The sequence below is a fragment of the Pongo abelii genome, chromosome 7 (genome assembly GCF_028885655.2).
Source record: "Pongo abelii isolate AG06213 chromosome 7, NHGRI_mPonAbe1-v2.0_pri, whole genome shotgun sequence".
Lineage (NCBI taxonomy): Eukaryota > Metazoa > Chordata > Mammalia > Primates > Hominidae > Pongo > Pongo abelii.
This window is the reverse complement of record NC_071992.2, coordinates 116,049,023-116,075,831: the sequence shown is the minus strand read 5'-3', so window position 1 is coordinate 116,075,831 and position 26,809 is coordinate 116,049,023. Positions and strand designations below refer to the sequence as shown.

At 39.7% G+C, this 26,809-nt stretch overlaps 1 protein-coding gene and 1 long non-coding RNA gene across 16 annotated transcripts in view; one reads left to right on the top strand and one right to left on the bottom strand.

Moving 5' to 3' along the window:
* Positions 1-6,462: 6,462 nt before the first annotated feature.
* The window catches only part of RGS22 (regulator of G protein signaling 22), a 153,058-nt gene continuing 132,711 nt past the window's right edge, over positions 6,463-26,809 (top strand). For 7 of the 15 annotated variants that reach the window (XR_008509427.1, XM_054519223.2, XM_054519219.2 and 4 more), the window contains exons 1-3: positions 6,593-6,826; positions 7,321-7,349; positions 19,216-19,278. Coding sequence is in view for 7 of the 15 variants with exons in the window: in XM_054519223.2 (XP_054375198.1) it covers positions 6,802-6,826; positions 7,321-7,349; positions 19,216-19,278 (117 nt within the window). In the remaining 8 variants the exon portion in view is untranslated. Of the gene's footprint in view, positions 6,827-7,319; positions 7,350-19,215; positions 19,279-20,740; positions 20,851-26,809 lie in introns of those variants that run through there. The other 8 variants (XM_054519220.2, XM_063726439.1, XM_024251116.3 and 5 more) reach the window with 7 other exon arrangements.
* Positions 14,978-21,759, bottom strand: LOC134761835 (uncharacterized). Its single transcript, XR_010140992.1, has 3 exons — positions 21,359-21,759; positions 15,728-16,009; positions 14,978-15,127 (listed from the first exon to the last, which is right to left on the bottom strand). It is a non-coding gene; the product is annotated as an uncharacterized LOC134761835 (long non-coding RNA).

Sequence of the window (26,809 nt, the reverse complement as noted above, 5' to 3'; positions counted from 1 at the left end):
TGGTGAGAGAGGGCATCCTTGTCTTGTGCTGGTTTTCAAAGGGAATGCTTCCAGTTTTTGCCCATTCAGTATGATATTGGCTGTGGGTTTGTCATAAATAGCTCTTATTATTTTGAGATATGTTCCATTGATACCCAATTTATTGAGAGTTTTTAGCATGAAGTGGTGTTGAATTTTGTTGAATGCCTTTTCTGCATCTATTGGGATAATCATGTGGTTTTTGTGATTGTTTCTGTTTATGTGATGGGTTACATTTATTGATTTGCATATTTTGAACCAGCCTTGCATCCCAGGTATGAAGCTGACTTGATCGTGGTGGATAAGCTTTTTGATGTGCTGCTGGATTTGGTTTGGCAGTATTTTATTGAGGATTTTTGCATCGATGTTCATCAGGGATATTGCCTGAAATTTTCTTTTTTTGTTATGTCTCTGCCAGGTTGTGGTATCAGGATGATGCTGGCCTCATAAAATGGGTTAGGGAGGATTTGCTCTTTTTCTATTGTTTGGAACAGTTTCAGAAGGAATGGTACCAGCTCCTCTTTGTACCTCTGGCAGAATTCAGCTGTGAATCTGTCTGGGCCTGGACTTTTTTTGGTTTGTAGGCTATTAATTACTGCCTCAATTTCAGAAGTTGTTATTGGTCTATTCAGGGATTTGACTTATTCCTGGTTTGGACTTGGGAGAGTGTATGTGTCCACAAATTTATTTTCTTCTAGATTTTCTAGTTTATTTGCGTAGAGGTGTTTATAGTATTCTCTAATGGTAGTTTGTATTTCTGTGGGATCAGTGGTGATATTCCCTTTATCATTTTTTATTGCATCTATTTGATTCTTCTCTCTTTTCTTCTTTATTAGTCTGGCTAGTCATCTATCTACTTTGTTGATCTTTTCAAAAAGCCAGCTCCTGGATTCACTGATTTTTTGAAGGGTTTTTCGTGTCTCTATCTCCTTCGGTTCTGCTCTGATCTTAGTTATTTCTTGTCTTCTGCTAGATTTTGAATTTGTTTGCTGTTGCTTCTCTAGTTCTCTTCATTTTGATTTTAGGGTGTCAATTTTAGATCTTTCCTGTTTTCTCTTGTGGACATTTAGTGCTATAAATTTCCCTCTACATACTGCTTTAAATGTGTCCCAGAGATTCTGGTACGTTGTGTCTTCATTCTCATTGGTTTCAAAGAACATCTTTATTTCTGCCTTCATTTTGTTATTTACCTAGTAGTCATTTAGGAGCAGGTTGTTCAGTTTCCATGTAGTTGTGTGGTTTTGAGTGAGTTTTTAAATCCTAAGTTCTAGTTTGATTGCACTGTGATCTGAGAGACTGTTTGTTATGATTTCTGTTCTCTACATTTGCTCAGGAGTGTTTTACTTCCAATTATGTGGTCAATTTTAGAATAAGTGCAACGAGATGCGGAGAAGAATGTATATTCTGTTGATTTTGGGTGGAGAGTGCTGTAGATGTCTATTAGGTCCGCTTGGTCCAGAGCTGAGTTGAAGTCCTGAATATCCGTGTTAACTTTCTGTCACATTGATATGTCATGTTAAAGTCTCCCACTATTATTGTGTGGGAGTCTAAGTCTCTTTGTGGGTCTCTAAGAACTTGCTTTCTGAATCTGGATGCTCCTGTATTGGGTGCATATATATTTAGGATAGTTAGCTCCTCTTGCTGCGTTGATCCTTTTACCATTATGTAATGCCCTTCTTTGTCTCTTTTGATCTTTGTTGGTTTAAAGTCTGTTTTATCAGAGACTAGGATTGCAACCCCTCCTTTTTTTTGCTTTCCATTTGCTTGGTAAATATTCCTCCATCCCTTTATTTTGAGCCTATATGTGTCTTTGCATGTGAGATGGGTCTCCTGAATACAGCACACTGATGGGTCTAGGCTCTATCCAATTTGCCAGTCTGTGTCTTTTAACTGGGACATTTAGCCCATTTACATTTAAGGTTAATATTATTATGTGTGAATTTGATCCTGTCATGATGTTAGCTGGTTGTTTTGGCCATTAGTTGATGCAGTTTCTTCAAAGTGTCAATGTTCTTTACAATTTGGCATGTTTTTGCGGTGGCTGGTACTGGTTGTTCCTTTCCATGTTCAGTGCTTCCTTCTCTTGTAAGGCAGGCCTGGTGGTGACAAAATCTCTCAGCATTTGCTTGTCTGTAAAGGATTTTATTTATCCTTCCCTAAGAAGCTTAGTTTGGCTGGATATGAAATTGTGGGTTGAAAATTCTTTTCTTTAAGCATGTTGAATATTGCCCCTACTCTCTTCTGGCTTGTAGGGTTTCTGCAGAGAGCTCTGCTGTTAGTCTAATGGGCTTCCCTTTGTATGTAACCCCACCTTTCTCTCTCTGACCTTAACATTTTTTCCTTTATTTCAACCTTGGCGATCTGATGATTATGTGTCTTAGGGTTGCTCTTCTCGAGGAGTATCTTTGTGGTGTTCTCTGTATTTCCTGAATTTGAATGTTGGCCTGTCTTGCTAGGTTGGGGAAGTTCTCTTGGATAATATCCTGATCTTGGTTTGAGAATTGAACTTGGTTCAATTCTCCTCGTCACTGTCAGGTACACCAATCAAACGTGGATTTGGTCTTTTCACATATATTTCTTGGAGGCTTTGTTCATTCCTTTTTATTCTTTTTTCTCTAATCTTGTTTTCTCTCTTTATTTCATTAAGTTTATCTTCAATCACTGATATCGTTTCTTCCGCTTGATCAATTCAGCTATTGAAACTTGTGTATGCTTCAAGAAGTTCTCATGCTGTGTTTTTCAGCTACATCAGGTCATTTATGTTCTTCTCTACACTCGTTATTCTAGTTAGCAATTCGTCTAACCTTTTTTTAAGGTTCTTAGCTTCCTTGCATTGGGTTAGAACATGCTCTTTTAGCTCAGAGGAGTTTGTTATTACCCACCTTCTGAAGCCTACTTCTGTCAATTTGTCAAACTCATTCTCCATCCAGTTTTGTTCCCTTCCTGGCAAGGAGTTGTGATCTTTTATAGGAGAAGAGACGTTCTGGTTTTTGGAATTTTCAGCCTTTTTGTGCTGGTTTCTCCCCATCTTTGTGGATTTATCTACCTTTGGTCTTTGATGTTGGTGACCTTCATATGGGGTCTTTGAGTGGATATGCTATTTCTTTCTGTCAGTTTTCCTTTTGACAGGCCCCTCTACTGCAAGACTGCTGGTTTGCTAGAGGTCCACTCCTGACCCTGTTTGCCTGGGTATCACCAGCGGAGGCTGCAGAACAGCAAAGATTGCTGCCTGACCTTTCCTCTGGAAGCTTCGTCCCAGAGGGGCACCTGCCATATGCCAGCCAGAGCTCTCCTGTATGAGGTGTCTGTCGGCCCCTACTGGGACGTGTCTCCCAGTCAGGATACACTTGAAGAGGCAGTCTGACCCTTAGCTGAGCTGGAACGCTGTGCTGGGAGGTCTGTTGCTCTCTTCAGAGCTGTCAGGCAGGGACATTTAAGTCTGCTGAAGCCGTGCCCACAGCCACCCCTTTCCCCAGGTGCTCTGTCCCAGGGAGATGGGGGTTTTATCTGTAAGTCCCTGACTGGGGCTGCTGCTTTTCAGAGATGCCCTGCCCAGAGAAGGGAAATCTGGCAGTCTGGCCACAGCAGCCTTTCTGAGCTGCAGTGGGATCCACCCAGTTTGAACTTCCCAGTAGCTTTGTTTACACTGGGAGCGTAAAACCACCTACTCAAGCCTCAGCAATGGTGGATGCCTCTCCCTCTACCAGGCTTTAGTGTCCCAGGTCTATCTCAGACTGCTGCTGTGCTGGCAGTGAGAATTTCAAGCCAGTGGATCTTAGTTTGCTGGGATCTGTGGGGGTGGGACCCCCAAGCCAGACCACTTGGCTCCCTGGCTTCAGCACCCCTTTCCAGGGGAGTGAACGGTTCTGTCTCACTGGCGTTCCAGGTGCCATTGGGGTATGGAAAAAAAGAACTCCTGCAGCTAGTTTGGTGTCTGCCCAAATGGCTGCCCAGTTTTGTGCTTGAAACCCAGGGCCCTGGTGGGGTAGGCACTGGAGAGAATCTCCTGGCTTGCGGGTCACGAACACCGTGGGACAAGCACAGTATCTGTGCCATAGTTCCTCAGGCTCAGTCCCTCACGGCTTCCCTTGGTTGGGGGAGAAAATTCCCCGACCCCTTGCACTTCCCGGGTGAGGTGACAACCCACCCTGCTTTGGCTTGCCCTCTGTGGGCTGCACCCACTGTCCAACCAGTCCCAATGAGATGAACTGGGTACCTCAGTTGGAAATGCAGAAATCACCCTCCTTCTGTGTCGATCTCGCTGGGAGCACAGACCAGAGCTGTTCCTATTCGGCCATCTTGCCAGCAATCTGGGTCTTGGTTCTTTATCCAGCTTGCCATTCTGTGTCTTTTAATTGGGGCATTTAGCCAGTTACATTTAAGGTTACTATTGTTATATGTGGATTTGATCCTGTCTTCATAAAGGTAGCTGGTTATTTTGCAGACTTGTTTATGTGGTTGCTTCATAGTGTCACTGGTCTGTGTGCTTCATTCAGTGTTTTTTGTTTGTTTTTTTTACTGGCTACTAATGGTTTTTCCTTTCCATATTTAGTGCTTCCTTCAGCTCTTGCAAGGCAGGTTTGGTGGTGACAAATTCCCTCAGCATTTGCTTGTCTGAAGAGGATCTTATTACTTTTTAACTTATGAAGCTTACTTTGGCTGGATATAAAATTCTTGGTTGGAAATTCAGTTGAGAATGCTGAATATTGGCCCCCAATTTCTTCTGACTTGTAAAGTTTCCACTGAGATGTCCGCTGATAGTCTGAGGGGCTTCCCTTTGTAGGTGACCTGGCCTTTCTCTCTGGCTGCCCTGAACATTTTTTCTAACATTTTGACCTTGGAGCATCTGATGATTTTGTGTCTTGGGGTTGATCTTTTTATGGAGTACCTTCCTGGGGTTCTCTGCATTTCCTGAATTTGAATGTTGGCCTGTCTTGCTAGGTTGGTGATGTTCTCCTGGATGATATCCTGAAGCATGTTTTTCAACTTGGTTTTGGCTAATAGACTTCTTAAACTCTCCCTCTCAATGTGGTCCACTCACAGCTTTCCCCAACTTTGTTGATGGCAACTAAACTTTTCTGGCTGTTCAGACCAAATCTGGAGTCATTCTCAACTACTTTGTTTTACCCCCATGTCCAACTTGTCAGGAAATCCTCTTGGCTCTATTGTTAAAATGTCTGCAGAATCTATCTGAAACCTGTACTGCTTGTTCTGAACCACCCGGTCTGAGCTACCATTAGCTCTTGCCCGCTTCCAGTCATGTTAATATTAATATATTCTCTAGATAGTACCCAGAGTGATTCTTTCAAATAGAAGTCATGTCATTTCTCTGTTCAAACTCTGCTATGGTTCGCATTTCACTCAGAATGAAACCTGGAGTCCTTACCAAGGGCCCACAAAGCCCTTTGTGATTTGTCCCCCCACCCCCACCTCTCCATTATCTTCTGCCAGTATCCCGTCACTTCATTTGGTCGTCTAATTTTGTCTGGCCAAGATAGTGGTTTATTTTTGTCTTTTCCTATGTAATAGGGCAAAGGCAATGAATATAACTAGATGGGAGTTACGTTTCCTTGCAATACAAGCACTCATTGTCTTATTCCTTCTTTTCTTAAGCATTCATATACCTGTGGGGCCCCTGCCAGCCTTGGAGTATTCCCACAATGTAGGAGGCAAATGTAAAGCCACCAAAGGTTTTAAGCAGGTCAGATTTGCGTTCAGATGGATGATTTTGCATTCATCATGGAGAATGGGCTTAAGCTGAACTCCACTGGAAGCAACCACTGAAAAACCAGTTAGGAAGTTTTTACAACAGTTCAGATGGAGCCTGTACTAAGGATGTTATTACCAGCAGGAGCGCAAAGGAGACTCCAGAGTTCAGAAACACTAAGGCAGAATAAAGAGGACCTAGTGCTTGACTGAATAAGAGGGTTTGGGGGGCGGGCAGTATGTTTTAGGTAAAAGCTCCTAGGTTTCTGGCTTGAGTCTTGAGTAACCTAACAGACGAAGGTACCACGTTAGGTGAACATGAGGCCTCCTCGGTAATTTTTAAGCCTAGCTATCTTGAAAATGCAGCAGTCCTGATTGGCACACACGTGTTGGGGAAGTTTGCGGTTCCTATAGGCCGCGAATTATTTAACTTTTTACACAAGCATTTCATACAACTGTGATGGACATCAAGAGCTGTGTGTTGCGGGCCTCCTGAGGAATGAGGAAAACTGGAGGCCTGACTTCCCCACTTCCTCCGCTTCCCGGGACCACCCGTCCTGGCCGCCTGGCGCCCCGCGTGCCCGCGGCCTCTCCCTCCCGTGCAGCACCGCGTTTCCCTGGCCGTTGCTGGCGGGCTGTAGTGGAAGAAGAACCGGCCTGAGCCGCAGTCACCACAGTAACGAATTCGCTGCCAGTCGAGTCTCGAGGGCCACAGGCGTCTCCAGGGCGCCCCTTCCGGGTGACCGCGCCGAGGGTCCGCACGCGCGTCCGCCCCCAGCCTTCGCCGCGCTGGCCCCTGCCCAGAAGGAGGAGGAAGGGAGAGCAGGGGGCGGCGGGGGTGTTCCCGTCGCAGCTTGGGAACCCCGAAAGGCACCTGAGTGCCCGGCCTCGGCCTCCCGGGGCGGCCGCATTGTCTAAGCTCCATAGCAACCCCGGCGCGGCGCCGGCCACGCTAGCCAGCGTAGCTCCGGAGTCCGCGCGCCGCTGCCGCGTTGCTCAGGCCCTGACCCGCGCTGGACCCGCGCGCTAGGGCCCTGACGGCCCGCGCGGGCTCCAGGCGCGGGTAGCGGCGACGGCATGCCCGAGAAGAGGCTCACCGCGGGTAAGTGGCGGCCCCACAGGGACAGAGGATCAGCCCGCGGCGTCGGGGCTGCACCACGCGCCAGCCTCTGGACTTTACCTCCTGCCCTCCTAGCGGTATCCCCGCTCCCAGACATGAGGAAAAAGGGCTTCACTGCCCTCCTGTTGGATTTTATGACGAATTTCACATCCTCGCCGGTTTATGCTGGCACCGCGTTATCTCGCTTAATTCTGCATATTGTACGTAGAATAATAGAGGGTTCCGTCTATGAAGAAGGGTAACTCCTGGGTCACAGTGAATTAGTGACCAGGTAGGATTCCAGAGGCCTTTCCTTCCCACTTCCACCTTGAATTCCAACTTAAAATGCAAGCCACGTACAGAGAATGAACAGAGGGCCAGAAATGTACTACGCTTGCCTGTGTATAACGTAGGGCTAGGTGCTGCCTCCCATGATTTCATTTACTCAAAGGAAATCAGATTTGAGGGAGATAATGTAATATTTTGTCTTGTTTCAGAGCCACCAACTATTACAGAAGAAGAATTTGTAAGTATGATTTCAAGGGGCTATTTTTTTCTTTGACTTTTAAAAAAATAGCAAATATTAGATCATAGAAGCTTTAAAGCTGTGTGTTTTCTTTCCTCCTTTTTGCCAGAGTTTTGGTTTAGTAACAATTGTAATAACTGTGTAGAAGATCTTTTTAAAGTCTCTATCTGGCACATAATTTTAAGAAGGGGCCAATTAATTCGTATGGTGGATGCTGTTCATCATTAAAGTTCTTTCACATAAATGACCTCATTTAATTTCTCAACTCTTTAATGACTCCATGATAGGAAAGTTTTATCTCCATGGCTGTATTGTGATGTGGCTGTGCAGTTCCTGGTTGCAGTAAACATAAGTAAATGGCGTTGATGGATAAAGAGTGGTCAATTTATCATTCCTTTACAAATATACTAAATACTCCCATTTCAGACTTCTAGAGAGGTTAAGTAATAAAAGTACTTGCTAAATATATCCTATACATTGTCATTTAGGTGAGTGCTACATTTAGGGTGGGTTCCATTGTAATTCCCATTGTAAACAGTGTTTCAGGAACTTGCCTGAGGTTACACAGACAAATAGGAGGTGTCAGAGCCTAATTCCTACCAAGGTCTGAGTCTGATTCCAAGAGCTCTAACCACTTCTATTATTTATTTATGTCTTCCAGCACTAACTTCTCTTGTTGGCTAATTATCTTATTTGCTTTTGGCTTTCAATCAACAAACATGAGTGATTGTATAGTCATAGTGTGGTCCTAGATGCTGAGGTTAAGTCTCAAGAAGTTCACAGTCTAGCAGGGTCTAAGAGAGAAGAAAGGGCTAAGGCTGTGTGTGCTGGTGGCTTTCACATTCACCTTTCCAGAGCTCTGGTCCATTGCTGGGAGAGACAGACAGACACGCACACACCTACACATACACACATACACACACAGAGCCACTGAAGGTAGAGGTAACACAGAACAAGTCAGAAATTCCTCCCATCTTCTGGCCATGTTGGCAGAGCTCTGCTTTAAGAAAAAAAAAATATATATATATATATATATACACATATACATATACGCACACACACACACACACGCACACACACACACACACATATTTTGAGACAGGGTCTCTCTCTGTCACCCAGGCTGGAGTATAGTGGCCCCATCACAACTCACTGCAGCCCTGACTTCCCTGGGCTCAGGTGATCTTCCTGTCCCAGCCATCTGAGTCACTGGCCCTATAGGCACGTGCCAGCACGCCTGGTTAATTTTTATATTTTTTGTAGAGACAGAGTTTCACCATGTTGCCCAGGCCAGTCTCGAATTCCTGGGCTCAAGCGATCCACCCACCTCAGCCTCCCAAAGTGCTGGGATTACAGGCCCGAGCCACTGTTCCAGGCCGAGCTCTGCTTTTCATGGGAAATTTCCTTAAGCTACTCCAGGCCTTCCCGAACTTACTCTTAGTTCCAGCAGGAGGTGAGCATTTCTGAAGCCAGCAAATCTTTTCCCATACTGCTGAAGACTACTCAACAACACGCCACTTACTATTTTAGGTGTTGGCCCCATCCTTGAACTCATGATAGCTTGAAGACTTTAGGCATTCCCTTTCTCTTGGCTTGATTTCACTGTCTCCGAGTTCTCTTATCTTTCATTATTATTCCCCCTTTCTGGCTTCTCTTTTTCTTTTCTCATGAAAGTATTGACCTTCAGGATTCTGTTCTCTGGGCTTTCTCTGGGTGAGCTCCTCTTCTCCTCCTATAGCTTCAGTACCCCTGTTTCGTGGGACTTCCACATCTCCAGGCCAGACACCACTTTTAATGCCAGCTCTGTATAGCCAGCGGGTTATTGGGACTCTTCATCATCTGAATGTCCGTGTCAACAGTCTAAACTGAACTTTTCTCCCCAGGCCCCTCCACACCATGCTGTCTTTCCTCCACTTCTTATTTTGCTTTGTGGTGCCACTGGCCATTCAGTCACTCATATCAAATTCTTTCTTCCCTTTTCTTCATCCCCTGCCTGCAATCATTTACCAAGCTCCTTTCGTAGCCAGATCTTTTTCTCTATCCACACAACTACTGTCTCATTTCAGGCCCCCACCCTGGGTCTGGACTTTGGTAGTAATCCTAACTGATATCATTGCCTCCAATATTCCTTCTGCCAACTCCAGTTTTTCTTTGTCTAAAGCATAAAATTCAAGCTCCTGAGCATCAGTTGTATTAGATTACTTCCTATTCCTTTGCTCTGTCTACTTTCAGATTTTTCCTTCTCCTATCACTCTTACCCTGGCTATCAGATTGCTATTAATTTTTTAAATCATTACCATGTTACTAGCTTGCTTAGAGCTTTTATTAATAGCTAGTATTTATTGAATGCTAACCACATGCTAGTATTTAGCCTCAAAACAACCCTATTAGGTGGTTATTACTGCCTACATTTCACAGAAGAGAAGGTCGAAGTTCACAGTGGTTAACTAACTGGGCCTGAGGCCACATATCTCATAACTGGTAAAGCCAAAATGTCAAATGCTTTGCTTTAGCCTTCAAAACCTTTTCTATAACTTTTCAGCCTTCTTTAACCTTACCTCCCAATGCTTTTCTCTGTGATAAAGACAACATTCTTACTGTTTTTGGTTTGATTTATAAAGTACATCCACATGCTTCCTGCCCCAGCCAAACTATACCCCACTTGTCTCCTTGCCTTTGCTGTCAAATTTTGTCTCAGTTGCCCTTCCCCATCTATTTCACAATCTTGAACATTCTTCAAGGCCCAGCTAATCTCCTCCATGAAGCCTTTCCAACCTAACATCATCCAGACTGCCTGTGAGCTCTGAGCAGCTTTTAGCTGAGAGCAGTTTATAACCAGATTCTCAAATTTATATGCTCAACCAAGTATTGTCTATAGATTAAATAATTAACATGTCTTGCACATGTATTTACCCCTGTTTTTCAAAAGTGTGAAAGTATTGTTCTCATTAATAAATTACATATTCTTAGGAAAAATGTGTCAGGGATCTGTAGTTCCCCAAACTCCATTCTCTCCTTTTCCATAGTAGATATTAGACCCATTGCTATCCCAAATTAAGACTACATTTTCTAGTTTCCCTTGCAGCCAAATGTGGTCACAGAACCAAATTCTAGCCAATACGATGTAGGCAGAAGTGTCCTACTTCTCTGGAGAGCTGATGTTTATAGAGATCAAATAATGGACCCTTAGGTCCCACAGCTAGCAATTAGTTGAGCCACAGTTAGAAGCTGGGCTATTCTAACTTTAATACTTACATAAGTGTAGAAGGAAAGAATGAGCCCTTTTTCTTCTTTTCTGCCGACTGGAATAAAGTTGTGATGCTGGAGCTAAAGCAGTCATCTTAGATTATGAGATGGATGTGGCATCTTGAGGATGGTGGAGACATAAGATCAGAGGGGCCTGGGTCCCTGGTATTTGGGAAGCCACAATTTCTTATGATTAATGTCTTATGATTACAACTGCTTTTGATTACATGAGAAAAATGCTTTATTGTTTTATTTAAGTAGTTTTTTTTTTTTTTGGTTTTGTGCTCCCGTGTTCATACTAGCTTTTTTTTCATATTGTATTTTCTCAGTGGATCTAAAAGTACAATGCTGTTATGAACATCTGCAAAATAATATTTGAACCTCAACATGGGGTGTTCATCCTCAAAGGATAGAATAAGTCATTTAGAATAAATTATTTGTTTGTCAGGGACACATACCTTGTATATATTTTTAATTTTTTACCGAGGTGTAAGGTGCACATTGAGAAAGTTTAAAGTGAGAGTGAATTACAAAATTTACGCATTAAAATTTAGGGCTGGGCGCAGTGGCTCATGATTGTAATCTCAGCACTTTGGGAGGTCAAGGTGGGTGGATCACGAAGTCAGGAGATTGAGACCATCCTGGTTAACACAGTGAAACCTTGTCTCTACTAAAAATACCAAAAAAAAAAAAAAAAAAAAATTAACCGGGCATGCCTGTAGTCCCAGCAACTTGGGAGGCTGAGGCAGGAGAATCGCTTGAACCCAGGAGGCAGAGGTTGCGGTGAGCCGAGATCATGCCACCACACTCTAGCCTGGGCAACAGAGCAGGACTCCATCTCAAAAAAAAAAAAAAAAAAAAAGAAATTTAGGAGTCACTGTCACTTTAAACTTACAGCTAAAGTAAGGTGTAAAGTACACATTCAGAAAGTTTAAAGTGAGAGTGACTCTTAAATTTTTTTATCATTAAAATAGAGTGCATTAATAGCGAAGATTTAAGCACCTGACTTTTACATTCAAAATAATACCTTTTTCTTGTGCCTTAAAAGTAGTTGGTTTGCAACTATGCAAGTAAGTGTGCGGGGCTTCAAAAAAAGTCTTTATCAAGTCTTCCATCAAAAAATGGAATCCAGGAAAGAAAATTCTTTATGGAGTAAAAACATTGTAGTGTAATGATCTATTTTGTTGAAGGTTTTCTGATTTAGAAAACCCACAGTTTTGTTAACTTTAAAAGTGGATTAAAAGCTGTTTAAAAAAGGAAAAGTTAAAAAAGAGACTACCTTGTAATCTTACCATCAAATTAAGATAAACTTTAGCTTTAAGCAGTATTTACTTGTATTTTAGTTGTTAAAAGTGGTACTCATTTTTAACTAATTTTTAGTCTGTTCAAATTTGTATTTTGTTATTTTTACAGGTTGAATGAAATGATAATAAACATAGGGTATTTCCTAAGCATGAAGACATTCTCATTATTTTAACATACAGTAACATAGTTGACTCTCCATATCCATGGATTCCACATCTGTGGATTCACCCAAACTTGGATTGAAAATATTCAGAAAAAGGCCAGGCGCAGTGGCTCACACCTGTAACCCCAGCACTTTGGGAGGCCATCGTGGGCAGATCACCTGAGTCAGGAGTTCGAGACCAGCCTGGCCAACATGGTGAAACTGCGTCTCTACCAAAAATACAAAAATTATCTGGACGTGATGGCATATGCCTGTAGTACCAGCTACTTGGGGGGCTGAAGCAGGAGAATTGCTTGAACCCAGGAGGTGGAGGTTGCAGTGAGCCCAGATCGTGGCATTGCACTCCAGCCTCGGTGACAGAGTGAGACTCCATCTCAAAAAAAAAAAAAAAAAAAAAAAAATCGGAAAAAAATACAAACTTTAAAAATACAGGATAACAACCATTTACATAACATTTACATTGTATTAGGTATTGTAAGAAATCTAGAATTGATTTAAAGTACATGGGAGGTTGGGTGTAGGTTATATGCAAATACTATGCCATTTTATATGAGGGACTTGAGCATCCCCAGATTTCAGTATCTGTGGGGAGTCTGGAACCAATCCCCTATGGATACCAAGGGACAACTATATAGAATAAAAGTCCATAATTCCAGTCCTCGTAAACAAGACTAGTTACTTGGCAATTAATGACCACTTGGTGGTTTTTTTTCAAATAAAATATGTTAAATTGTACATGATTGGGTTAAATGAACAGTGAGAGCCTACTGGGGCTGACACACTAGGCAGCTTTATATGGACACTGGAAGATAGGGCTAGACCTAAGTACTACCCCTACTTTCTCCTGTTCTTGTTTCTTTAAGAGGTTGCAGAGCTAGGGGCCAGAAGTGTTGTGAACAAGTCTTTAGGAAACTAAGACAGGTCCCAGAGGTCCTTTGTAAAGTGTTATGCTGTTTGAAATTCTTTCATCTCTATGGAATCCTTTACTCTGGGTAGGAATAAAATTCTCTGATGCTTCTTTGGAACTACAGAAACTGTTAACAGTCCCATTGATAAGTTAGTAAATAAGTATATTATTAAGCAATTTTTTCAACGTATGTCCATATTAGACACTACTGGGGACAAACATTGTCATTAGTCCCCAAAGTAGCATACCTTCTGATCAGAGAGATGGCCTTTAATGTGAAACAGTAAAAGGATAAGCAGTTTATAGTTAAGTGTGAGGTTTGAATTAAAAGTACATTGGGATTTAGAGAAGCTTGCCACATCCCCTTTTTACCCGTAAAGTATAGAATGGGAGACAAGGTGACCAAGGGTGTGAGATACTCTCTGCTTTAAATGAGTTTATTGAGTTGTAAGGATCTTTGTACAAGGAGAAAGCCTTAGGGTATTTGTGCCTAATGGATTGTCTTAAGCCTACTAGGTATAATTCAAAATATTGGATTGGATAAAATTGATTGGATAAAAGGGAGTCTGGGCCAGGCACGGTGGCTCACACCTGTAATCCCAGCACTTTGAGAGGCCAAGGCGGGTGGATCATGAGGTCAGGAGATTCAGACCATCCTGGCCAACATGGTGAAACACCGTCTGTACTGAAAATACAAAAACTAGCTGGGCTTGGTGGCATGCGCCTGTAGTCCCAGCTACTCAGGAGGCTGAGCCAGGAGAATCGCTTGAACCTGGGAGGTGGAGGTTGCAGTGAGCCAAGATTGTGCCACTGCACTCCAGCCTGATGACAGAGCGAGACTCCATTAAAAAAAAAAAACAAAAAAACCCAAAATAAAATAAAAAAATTAAAGTGGGCAGGGGGCGGGGGAGCGTCCAGAGCTTCCTTCACCTTCTCAAGCCTTTTGGGTACTTGTTGAGAGAGAGACAGAGAGAAGGAAAGGGAAGAGAAAAGAGAAGAGAAAAGAAGAAGGAAGAAAGAGGGAAGAAGAAGAGAGAAGAGAGGAGAAGAGAACAGAAACCCGATGGAAAAGTACTTCTGGATAGATACTGATGTAATCTGTGATGATAATCTTTGGAGGATAAAAGCAGAGTCCATACTTTTGCTCCTCATTGCATGAACCACTTTAATATCTTCCTCCTTCATAGACTTCATTTCTAAGAAAATATAATTTTGCAAACCAGTGGGGATCTGATATATGGGCTTTTGGTTTTCAAATTTCAAAAATGCCTTGATCTAGGCAAGCTATACTTTCAACAAGATGTGTTGTGGAGCTTGTCTCACCTCGCATTCTCTTTTTCTGACCTTTTTCTCTTTTGACAATATCTCTTCTTTTAATTAGTATTATTCGTTAGAGTCTTTTTAAAGCTATTAGTCTTTTCTCTTTAGGTTTCGTGTCCTCAGTGTAATCATTCAGTTATTCAGTAAAAATGTTCTAAACGTTTACTATCTAAAGGCATTGAGAAATTAAAAGAATAAATAGGAAACAGCCCTTTTCCTCCAGTTCACAATCCAGTGGATGAGACATGTAAATAATTATAGTATGAAGTGATAAAGGTTTTTATAGGGGAAATATAGATGACCACTACTCCAGACTTCTGGAGGAGAAAAAAGATAGGTACATGAATAAGGGGGAAAATTTTTCTGGGCAGAATAATCAGCATGTGCCAAGGTGCAGAACTATAAAAAAATTGCTATGACCACAGCGTGTAGTATGAGATAAGGCTGGACAGTGGGCAGGAGCCAAATTGCATTCACCATAAGCCCTTTTTGTGGTAGAAAAGGATTGGAGATTGGGGGAACAAATGGATTCCTTGTATTAAATGAGGTGTGGCTAGGAAGACTGACCCATAGGGTGGTGTGGATAAGAAGGAATAGGAAAGATGAGGTTTGGCATATGATGGACAGGACGGTGAACCAGAGGTCAGTCCTTTAGTGGACAGGATTCCAGAGTAGTAGTCAGAAGATGGTCAGATAACCAGGAATTTATTCTAGAGGCAACGATGCTGATTTGAGAATCTGATATTTAATACACAGAAGGCTAAGAAGCCTGTCCATAACGTGCAGAGAAACTTGATCTTATTTCCTTGTACATAAAGCTCCCCTCCAAACATTTTACTAGGAAAAAATTCAAACATATAAGAATTAAAAGAATTGTATAGTGAACACTGATATACCTACCACTAAGATTTCACAATTTTTGTTACATTTGCTTTTTCACACAGCTGTCCTATCTCATCATCCATCCATCAGTCCATCTTATTTTTTTATGCATTTCAAAGTAAGTTACAGACATTGATAAACTTCACCTCTAAATACTTCGTGAGTATCATGAACTATTATAATATTCAATATTAGTTTATGATTCTTTTGTTGATGCACAATTTATACACTGAAATGCAAACATTTAAAGAATAATTTGGTGAGTTTTGACAAATGTATACACTTGTGTAATCCAAACTCCAATGCATACATAGAACATTTTCATAGTCCTAGAAAGTTCTTCAAGCTCCTTCTCAGTTGATACTTGCCCCCATTCCCCAGAGACACCTACTATGCTGTCTTGCTTTCTGGCCTCTCTTCTTTGCTCATGTGTTCATCTGTGTCCTCAGCATTATTGTCCCTCATATTTATATTACTAAATACAGAATTTGAAGTTATTTGAAATGCATTTCAAATGCCATTTTTCCCACTTGAGTCTCTTCTGATTCATCTTACCAGATAGCGTCTTTCCTTCCTTTGGAAGAAACAGTTTATATTGTAATTCCCTTATGGCATGTATCATATTCTTTCTTGAACTGTAGTTTTTTTGTCTGTATCTTATTTCCTCTTCCTTGTTTATAGTGTCTTTGTATATCTTGCATCTTTTAGAGTTGTAAAGAAATTGGTCTGGGTGTGGTGGCTCATGCTTGTAATCCCAGCACTTCGGAAGGTCTAGGTGGGAGGATTGCTTGAGCCCAGGAGTTCAAGACCAGCATAGGCAATATAGTGAGACCCTGTCTGTACCAAAAAAAAAAAAATTTTTTTAAATTAGCTAAGCGCCTAAGTGACAGAGCAAGACCCTGTCTAAAAAAAAAAAAAAAAAAAAAAAAAAATTGTAGTTCATCTGATTTGAAGGTGCAGCAAAATAACTTCAAGCAAAACATTTTACCTGCCATAATTAGCAAGCACACATAAACTATTTTGTTAACCCACTTTCAGTAAGACATTTGAGAAGTTTGGACTAAAAATGGAAAAGCTGACTTCATTTTCACAGACGGCACACCTGTAATACATGAAAAAACAGGTTTCAAGAGTACATTCAATTCTGAAGAAGTGTTCCTACCTTCATTCAACAGAGAATCTGTGTTGCAAATTTTGCAGTCAGGCTTATGGAATGATGTAATGGAGGAAACGATTGTAACTCAGTTTTCTTCTTGATTGTACCATTAACCATCACCAGTTTATTGATTATTTGGAAGATGTTAAACCTAAGCATAGAGACTTAGAGCATTTTAATATAGCCAAGTAATGGGATTGTGGAAACTCTTTGAGAGTAACTGAGCTACTTCTTCAGCTCAAGGCCTTAATTTTTTTTTTTTTTTTTTTAATTAAAGGGTTTGTGGTGTAAAGGGCTTATCAGATACTCATGGGTTTACAAGACTGCTTACTGATGTGACAAGATATTTTGAACACATTGAACTAGAAACTGCAGTGGGAAAATAGGTTCCTTTATTTACTAGGAGAAGGACAAGCCTTTCCACTCAAGTGCCACATGTGGGTTGAGCAGATCGCACTTGGAGGCAACACTTATTTCCCATTGTGGAGCTACGCAATATCAATGGAATTGCTGAGGTTTAATATTGATAGAAATTAAGGCACAATTTTAGAAAAGAAATAATTGATTTTGATGTATTCGATAATACCTGAGGTTTTCATAGTTTTCTGTAAGTGCAAACCAAAGGATATGACTGAATGCCTAGGAAATGTCAAGTCACCAAGGGGTTAGCGCAGTGCTACTGCTGCCACCTGAGAACTCTTATCAGTCCGTGGTGAGATGAGCTGAGCTCAGGAATCTAGAGTAAACTTTTAGAACCTTTATGGCAGTTTGACAGAGTATATTTATATCTGTTGAATTTAATAACAAAAAATTGGGATTGCAATATGTATCTTCTATTTCATTTTCTAATTATTCATTCAAAGTTATCTATCTGAAATACGTTAAGGAAAAAAACAACAACAAAACAGGGCTGAGCATGGTGGCTCATGCTTGTAATCCCAGCACTTTAGGAGGCCGAGGCGGGCAGATCACTTGAAGCCAGGAGTTCGAGACCAGTCTGGGCAACATGGTGAAACCTTGTCTCTACAAAAAAATACAAAAATTAGCCAGGCACGGTGGCATGTGCCTGTAGTCCCAGATACTCAGGAGGCTGAGGCACGAGAATCACTTGAACCCAGGAGGCGGAGGTTGCAGTGAGCTGAGATCACGCCACTGCAGTCTAGCCTGGGTGACGGGGCAAGACCTTGTCTCAAAACAAAAACAAAAATAAAACGGGTATCTCATCTCAGACAGTTCATTGAGTTAGAATCTTTTAGAAGTGCAAGACGTCTGGAAATGAACATATGAATCTGAAAATTAGAAATTTCAGGCAATGTGGCAATTCTAGGCAATACGTCCACCTGGTGCAATGAAATACATATTCTGTATTACGGCTAAAAATTAAAAATGAAATGTATACTTTAGAAAAACTAACAAGGGATTGTATTGCACTACTGTAAATTATTTAAGCTATTCACTGTTCACATCTGTGGATTTTTGATCATGTGATCCAGTACTGCCAAATTTGACCACCCTTATTGTAGCACAATGCCTTCTACCCAGAATTCACATGTTTTCTCATAAGAATTAGCAAAAACTAGATAGTCCACTAAATACAGTTGGAATTATTAAATTAACTTTGAAAGGTAAAGTTTGATAGGTTATTAAGTGCCTTATAGCTTCCCCCAAAAGGATATCTGCCTTGTTCTGCTTTGTTAGACTTTGCCAATCAGGACTTTCTTTGAGCACATGCTACTAAGGTACTACTACTAAGGTAGTAAATTTATTAAATCCTTAGTTTGTTGTTATTTTAATCAGTTGAAATTTTTAGAAAACTAAACCTTTTGTTTTAAGGTTTCTAGTAAGTTTCTTGATATAAATTCTATAAGTGATTGTTTATAACTCTCTTCTGATGCTGCAATTACTTAAAGAAATTACCCTGAAAATCTACTTTCCAAAGTAGATGCAATATGCTATAGTGTCTTCCTTATAGCACTATATACTTCAATAAATTTTTTAAAATTGGCCAGTATAAAAAGAAAGTAATCAGCCATATGGAAATAATAGCATTGTGTCATATTGTTAACTTTCATGTTAGATTTGCAAAATTGAAGTATAGTTATGAATAACAAAATAAACACATGTACCATACAACAGTATGCCATGATGTGCTTTTGACATAATGGAACAATTACTAATAAAATAAGGTGTCTTATGATTTGGAAGAGAAATTTTGTTCTTGGCAGTGGCTTTTCAATTTTGCCAATTTGAAAAGTGGCTATGTTGGTGGATGAGATAGTTATGGAAAAAATGTATACAATCTTTATTCTTAGAACACATGCATTGTCAAACGTTCCTCATGCAAAAGTGAAGCAGGATCCAGATTTAAAAATGTACCTCATTCTGGGGTGGGGGGACAGTAGAACATTTTCTTCACTTCTTTTATCACTTTCACTGGGCAATTCAAGAAATTTACACTCTCAATTTCATTTGGGCTCCAGACACTGCTGCTTGTTGACTCTGCCTTTATTTTTATGATATATATATATATTTTAATAAGTCTGTGTGAAACTTACCATGTGGTGGTATTATTTTGTATTTGTTGATGTTTCATTTAAGTGTTGTGCTATATTTTTCATGTGTTCTGTTTTCCAACTAAATATAGTAGCAAAGTGTTTTAAGAGTATGCCCCCTTCTGTTTTCTTATTTTTTCCTTTCAGAGATTGGAAGGAGACTATAAAACACCATAAACTGTGTTCGGTTTATAGTGAGAGTTCACTATTGACTGACTAAAAGAGATTTGAAGATCTACGTGATAATAAATTCATAGCAGAATTAGAGAATAATATAGGCATGATTTAAAACGTGTAATTATAATACTGTGTTTTTATGTTTTTTTTTTTTGCAGGAAGATTCTCTGGCAACAGACGATTTCCTTGTAGACTACTTTAATGAATTCCTAAGCCTTCCAGTGAGTTTATTATTATGATCTATTGAATATATATTATCAAAGCAAAATATTTTAATCACTGGGTTATCTTGTGAAACCAATTTATCAGGGATAATGCTTTTTAAAAAAATATTAAAGCATTTAGGTAAAGGTTTTATCTTTTTACGTAGTTAATCATTTGGATTTGAATCATATTTAGAAATTATTCTTATTGAAGAAATCTGGAGTTTTCCTAACCATTACAAAGCATTCTGTACAAACTCTGGTTCAGCTGTATTTGGCACCATGTTAGGCTTTTTTTTTTTTTTGAGACAGTGTGTTGCTCTGTCGCCCACGCTGGAGTGCAGTGGTATGATCACGGCTCTCTGCAGCCCCAACTTCTCAAACTCAAGCGATCCTCCTGCCTCCCAAGTAGCTGGAACTTCAGACATGTGCCATGATGCCCAGCTAAGAGACTTTTGACAGAGATAATAAGGACAAAATATCAAAAAAGTCAAGGAACTAATTTTTTGCTTTCAAGCAATTATTTTCATCCTCTTGGATAAATCTTAAAGTGGAATTTGTATTTAAGGCAACTAGAGTTTTATATCAGTAGTAAATAGGACTTGGCACACTATCGTTGGTGTAACATAGATTGATACCAATTAATAGTTTCAGTCATAGACAGCAGTAACATGTATTGTGAGTATTAAGGGATGTCCTAGTCCATATAGTCTATGCTGCTATAACAGAATAACTGAGATTGGGTAGTGTATAAGGAATGGAAATTTATTTGGCTCACAGTTCTGGAAGTTGAAAAGTCCAAAATCAAGGGGCTGCATCTGGTGAGGGCCTTCCTCCCACATCATGCCATGGTAGAAGGGCAAACAGAGATTAAGAGAATGAGGGAGAAAGAGGGGCGCTGACCTCACTTTTGTAACAAACTTTAAACAAGTTTTATAACACTCTCTTGATAACCAACCCACTCTCAAGATAACAACATTAATCCATTCAGGAGAGCAGAGCCCTCATGACCTAATCACTTCTTTTTAGGCCCCACCTCCCAACACTGTTGCATTGGGAATTAAGTTTTCAACACATGAAATTTGGGGGACACATTCAAACCACATCAAGGAATTGGGGAAAAGTGAAATGAGGGGTCATAAAAAGACCTATCTTGCTGTATGAAAATAAAGTTAATAAGGAATGCTGGTTAAAAGACATATAAGAAAAGGTTTTTGCTATTGTGTTATGAAACTGTTTTCCAGGGAAAATTTGAAACATAAAAAAAAATCACAAGTAATTTTAAAGGGAGTGTGCCATAAAAGTGAAGTCTCTTAAAGCCTAAACACTGGAAATACCTTTGAAAGGAAAGTACTATTCAGTACTTTCTTGTATAGATTAGTTTTATATATTATATATATATGTATCTATGCATGCATGCATGTTTGTTTTGTGATTTTTTTTTTCTAAAATAATTTTGTACTCTCTCTATTGGGCATAGCTAGGTCTCTGGACCCATTATGGAAGTTAGATTGACACACCAAAGCTCCTGCTTCCTTTCCAAGAACAAGCCTGAGCAACACCACAGGATATTCAAGGAGTTCTTGTTTGGTCTGACTCTTTAACTTTTGTTGTCCAGTTGTATATTATATAAGACCCAGTAGCATGACAAAATTGCCAGAATTTTGCTTTTCCAGGTTATGTAGTCTTTCCTGTGGGCTCTGCAATCTCCACTCTCCCTCCAAAACAAGTACATTTTTGTGAAATTTTAAATAGAAAAATCTCTATATAGATCTAATGTCGGTTTCTTAACATTTACATTTCAGTGTCTTGGGATTTGTGATTACATCGACTTGTTTTGGAAAAGAAATAAATTCTCTTAACTTTCTTTTTCAAAAAATCTATTTTAAGTTATAGAAATGACATAATATTATAGACAGTTTACCAAAAATGTGATAATCCTGCCACCCAGTCAGAATAGACATTGCCATTTTTCTGTTTCCTTTTAGACTTTAGGTGACATGACAGTGTGATTTCGATTGAATTTTATGTAGTAATGTTTTTATCCCTCCTGAGCAAGACCTGAAGTTTGACCCCTTTGTGTGTCCCAAGCACTGACCTGGGATGCCTTTTTCCTGTTTTCCATCTCTCCAAATCCTTCTGTTTTTACCTCCTCTTTTTTTTTGAGTTCCTCTTGTATCTACATTCGGGATCACACAGTCTACCAATTAATTACCCATTCTTCACATTACAAGACAAGAGAAGAGAAAATGTTGTCACGGGTTTTCAAAAAAGAATCTGGGGACAGGGAGGAGAAGGAATGATGTATTCTCAAACTAAGTGTCTGGCAGAATTCTAGAACAGATTAGTAATGTTTGGTTTATGAGCACTTAGCTAAGAATTAGAAGCCAGTATGGGTTTACTGAGAGTAAGTATGCCAAACTAATCTTTCTTTTTTTGGATAGTTATAGACTGGTATTTTAGGGAACCATAAATTAATGTATTATGATTTCAATAAAGTATTATAAAAATAATAAATTGAATCATGTTACTTCCTGCTCTGTTCAAAACCCTGTCTAGGGACTTCTCATTACACTAAGAATAAAATCCAGAATCCTATGTGATCTGGCTCTTGCTATCTCTTGATCTTTATTTTCTACTTATTTTCTTTACTTACTTTCCAACCTGACTGACTTTTTTTATGCTTCTCAAACATGAGTATGCCAAATATACTCAGGGTCTTTCTACCTGGCATGCTCTTCTCTGAGATACCTGTATCACTTTCTCCCTGACTTAAATCCCTTCTGTTTAGAAAGCCTTCCCTAACAACCCTATCTAAAATAACAACCTCAACACATGCTCCACTTATAGTGCTTTGTCTCCAAAGACCTTATCATTATCTGTGAAATTAGTTTTCAGATATTTGAACTGGTTCACTAGCCATAACCAGCAGGGGTTGATTTTTAATAACCTACAGACTGAATTCCAAATTTGCTAGTATACAATTCAAGACTGTTCGTAATTTGGCTTCAACTTAATCTTTCTACCTTTATATCTCATTTCACATTACTTTTGCCATCCTGCATGCTCTTTCCTGCCTCCGCTAGCCCACCAATCCATCTTGACCACACTTATTCTTCCCATGCTCAAATCTCACCATGTAATTGTTGGTATTAGGAGTGAGAGAACTGTGTTTGATTCCAGCTTTTCCACTCTTACCGGCATGATCTTAGAAACCTTGCTTAATTAATTCCCCAATTTCTTTCTCTGTGAAGAAATATGACTATCTTACAAGATTATTATCAAGTGAGGTAATGTATATTAAGCACCTGGCATAGGTTTAGTGCTTCACTTTTCTTTTCCTTCACTAATTAGACTATCTCATCCTCCATTCCTGCAGCATAACAGGCAATCACTCTTTAATGGGATTGGTGGATGGTCAATCTAGAGGATAATCTTATGTGCCAAACAAATCTGTCATTGGCTTTGCCTTTTTAAAACTCTTTTTATCAGAGACTTGGATGAAAAGTTGCAAGTTCCAGTATTAGGTCACTCATCTAGTAAATAATGGTCCACACAGGTTCAGATAACTTTTGATTGTCCCATCATGCTGTGATGTCTATAGAACTGGTAGCAGAGGAGTAAACTAATGATTTGGATAAGACAATCTGGTCTTGCTCTTATCCCAATAGTGTGAAATGGACCAAAACAAACAAAGCTAATGTGGTTTTAGGGGTCATTAATAGAAATGTAGTCAAAATCAAGAAAAATATTAGTCTGGAGCACAGAAAGCACTCAATAAATGTTTCTTGGAATAGGGTTGAATTGTCAGACTGCACTTAGACTGTTGTGTTCCATTTTTGGTGCCATATGTTAAGAGTTGCTCTGCCAAACCAGACTCAGGGAGACTTAGCCAATGATCACTGTGGAAACCATGTCAAATGAAGGGTTGAAAGAAGTTTGGTGTTTAACCTGGCTTGGGAATGGGTGGCAGGGGTGAAATGGAGTAGTCCCTTTAAAATATTTTACGATTTGATTGGGGAAGAAGGGTTAACATATTCTGTGAAACTAGAGTGCAGAACCACGGCCAGCATTTATGAGAGAAATTGATTTGATTTTCACTCACCATAAGAAGGAACTTTAGAATTTGTTTTCTAACAATTAAATGGGCTGACTTGTGAAGGAGTAAACTTGGAGGCATTCAAGTAGAGGTTAGAAAATCATCTTATGAGAATATCGTGTGTGTGTGTGTGTGTGTGTGTGTGTGTGTGTGTGTGTATCTCTATGTATATATATCTATGGTGGAAGATTGGACTTTCTTGACCAGAGAAAATTTCCTTCTCTGTTTATTTTATCTCAGGAGCTACATTGTAAATTTCCTGGGGCAAGGACAGGTCTTTTCTGTATCTCCCAAAGCTTCTTGATTATGATTCTGTTTTTATTTCAACATCTTCCATGTAAGATCCTTAATATAAACAAGTAAACCTTCTAATCTTTTCTCCTGCCTCCTTTCTTCACCCACCTCCACCCTCAGCCCCCACCAAAAGCAATAGCCTAAGCCCTAGAGCGTAGATATAGACTATAGGGCCCTTAGGTCATCTCTGAGATGACTTCTGAGACTTTTTCCTTATCTGTAATGACATGCCCAAGGTCCCATAACTGGATTGTGGTAGAAATGGGCCTAGGAATCAGGCATTCTGGCCCCTACACTATTTCTTTCCATTACACCATTGTACCCTTGGGACACATTGTAAGATCCTGAAACTTGTGGCTGGTAGCCTGCCTCCATGTTATTTTTTGATGAGGGGAATCCAGGACAGTTGCTGCTATTATAAATGATTATGGCACTTTCCAAATCCTAGCTTTCATAACTTCATTCCGTTTGTTCTTGTGCCAAGTTCACATTCAGATATTGTTTTCATTTGGTGTCTGGGAGGTTTTTTGCTGTCAACTCTTTATGGACAAGTGTTTGCTTATTAAGTTTTCTTCTGTGCTATAGTGTGAAAACATTTTTTGCCTTTTGGCTTTGTTTTGTGTGTTTTATGCTTAGTGACTGTTGTGGGATTGAGTAGATGAGCCCACATAGATTTAGGTTGGTCCTATGTGGGTGGTTTCAAATGTTTGTGACATTTATAGTTTGCAGAAGCTGAAGGGGTGGCCTGTTCTATACCCTCCTCGCAAGGATAGGTATGTCATGTGTTTGCCAGACCATGCTTAGCTATGTGCTGTTGGAATTTTACCATAACTTCTTTTTTTGGACTGATTCTCCACACTTTTTAAAATCTGTAAACAATTATAATTTCTTGCAGCTTTATGAAGGAGTTATATGCTAGATGGACTGTTGTGGGGGGCCAGTGGGGAGAGAGAGAGTATATTTTGGAGGAATGCATGGGATGAAGGGGGATGAAGGGTTTGGGTCTTCTCTTGCCAAAATCTAAATACTCAGAAATTGATTTTTACAGGTGTTGATAAAGCTCTAGGAAACTGCTTGGTTCAGTGTTTATACCTCTGGGTGTTTTGATAAGACTTGTAGCTAAAAAATACAGCACTCAAATTACCTAACTCATTTATTAACTAAGGATATTTTCTATACATTTTATGTGGCACATTATTCATTCCATCCCATTGGTGATTATGTCTAGTAAACAGTTTATGGTTAAACATCTAAAATGACAATAAAGCTTAGATTAAAAGAAGTTGTTATTGGTAACTGACTTGTTACATTCAAGTAGTCAGATGTTTTCCATTCACTGACTAGGGATGCATGTTTAAAATATAGCTTTGGAGCTCAATTAGTAAAGACAGAGTTGGAGCAGAGATGAACATGTATTAAATTAACCTAGTCATTAGTTTTTAATTTAAATACTGTTCAGCTAAATAATTTGGCACCCGGTAAGTTTCACTGGTGCTGGGCTGGCAGTTTAAGTACGTCACTAATTATTCACAGGTTTTTTTTCTCTCCCCTTTTCAAAGAAATGTGGAACCAGCAATTTACTCTGGTAAAAATATTTTCATGCACTTGCTTTTTCTGTGAAAATATTTTTCACACATGGATGACTAGTACTACAAAGTTAGCTTTCACCACCTTCAGGTCAATTCATTTTGGAATATTTGGAAAATGATATCCTTGAAATAAGAAAATTAAGTAAGGAAAAGAGCAGTCTGTAACAGCTTGTGGAGGATTGGGTTTGAGGCTTAAACTGAAAGTTTTTCCTGTTATATGATTTAAGGTTGAGCATTCTCTAAATCAGCCAACTTAGCATTTTGGAGAAAAGACTTTCTACATCATTCATTTCTGTCTCCCATACCCTATGTGTCTTGTATTGTTACTTACTAAACTATAGAAGTTTTATAGATAAGCTTAGAAATGGTTAAAACAAAGGACTTGATGTTTAAGAGAGCTTCTTTTTAAGCAAACAACAGGAATTTGGGTACTAATGAAAGACCAGGGCTCTTTCTCCTGGGTATCAAACACAGACGGCTGGCACCACCTCATATACGAATACCCATGAGAGTCAGCATGAAGTAACCAACAGAATGTGGCTTTGCAGTTTGTCTTCATCTGGATTCTGCCTCTCCTCAGCTAAAACTCTTCAGTGGCTCCTTCTTGTTGTAAAGCAGTGATTCTTAAACATGTTCATGCGTTAGAATGATCAGAGGGCTTGTTAAAACTCAGAATGCTGAACTCCTTCCCGAGATTTTGTTATACGGAGGGGACCGATAAGTTGCTTATCTTTCTTTTTTCTTTTCAACTTTTATTTTAGATTCAGGGGTGTACATGTGCAGGTTTGTTACCTGGGTATATTGCGTCATGCTGAGCCTTAGGATATGAATGATCCCTTCACCTAGGTACTGAGCATAGTACCCAGTAGTTTTTCAGGCCCTATCTCCATCCTTCCCTCTCCCATCTAGTTGTCCCCAGTGTCTATTGTTGCCATTTATGTCCGTGAGCACTCGATGTTTAGTTCCCACTTATAAGTGAAAACATATGGTGTTTGGTTTTCTGTTCCTGTGTTAATTTGCTTAGGAGGGAATTTGCATTTCTAACAGGATCTCAGGTGATGGTGATACTGCTGATCTAGGAACCACACTATGAGAATCATTGGTTCAACAGTGTAAGTTGAGGGTTACAGCATATGATAGTAGGTCCTCAATGAACTCATCCTTTCTCTCCAGTCTTATTTCTGCTATTCTCCCTTAAAATATTAAAGTTGAATATGTCTCACTGCTTGCAGTTCACCAAATGTAACCTATTATTTTGTGCTCTTGTATCTTTTATTTTTATTTTTAATTTTTGTGGGTACATGGTAGGTGTCATGCTCCTTTATCTTGATGCATTGGCTATTACTTTTGTGAATTCACCTCTTCTCCCTTGTCTACCTGACATTGCCTGTTCATTCTTAAAATTCAACTCTAGCAGCCCACTTTCCCTATACATCTTCCTTAATTTCTAGAATATATTAATAGTTAATGAATCCTTCTGTGCCATCACATTACTTTGTACGTTCTTCTATTGTGCTTGTTCTGTGTTAAACTGGAGTTCAATATACATCCATTCCTATTCAAATTG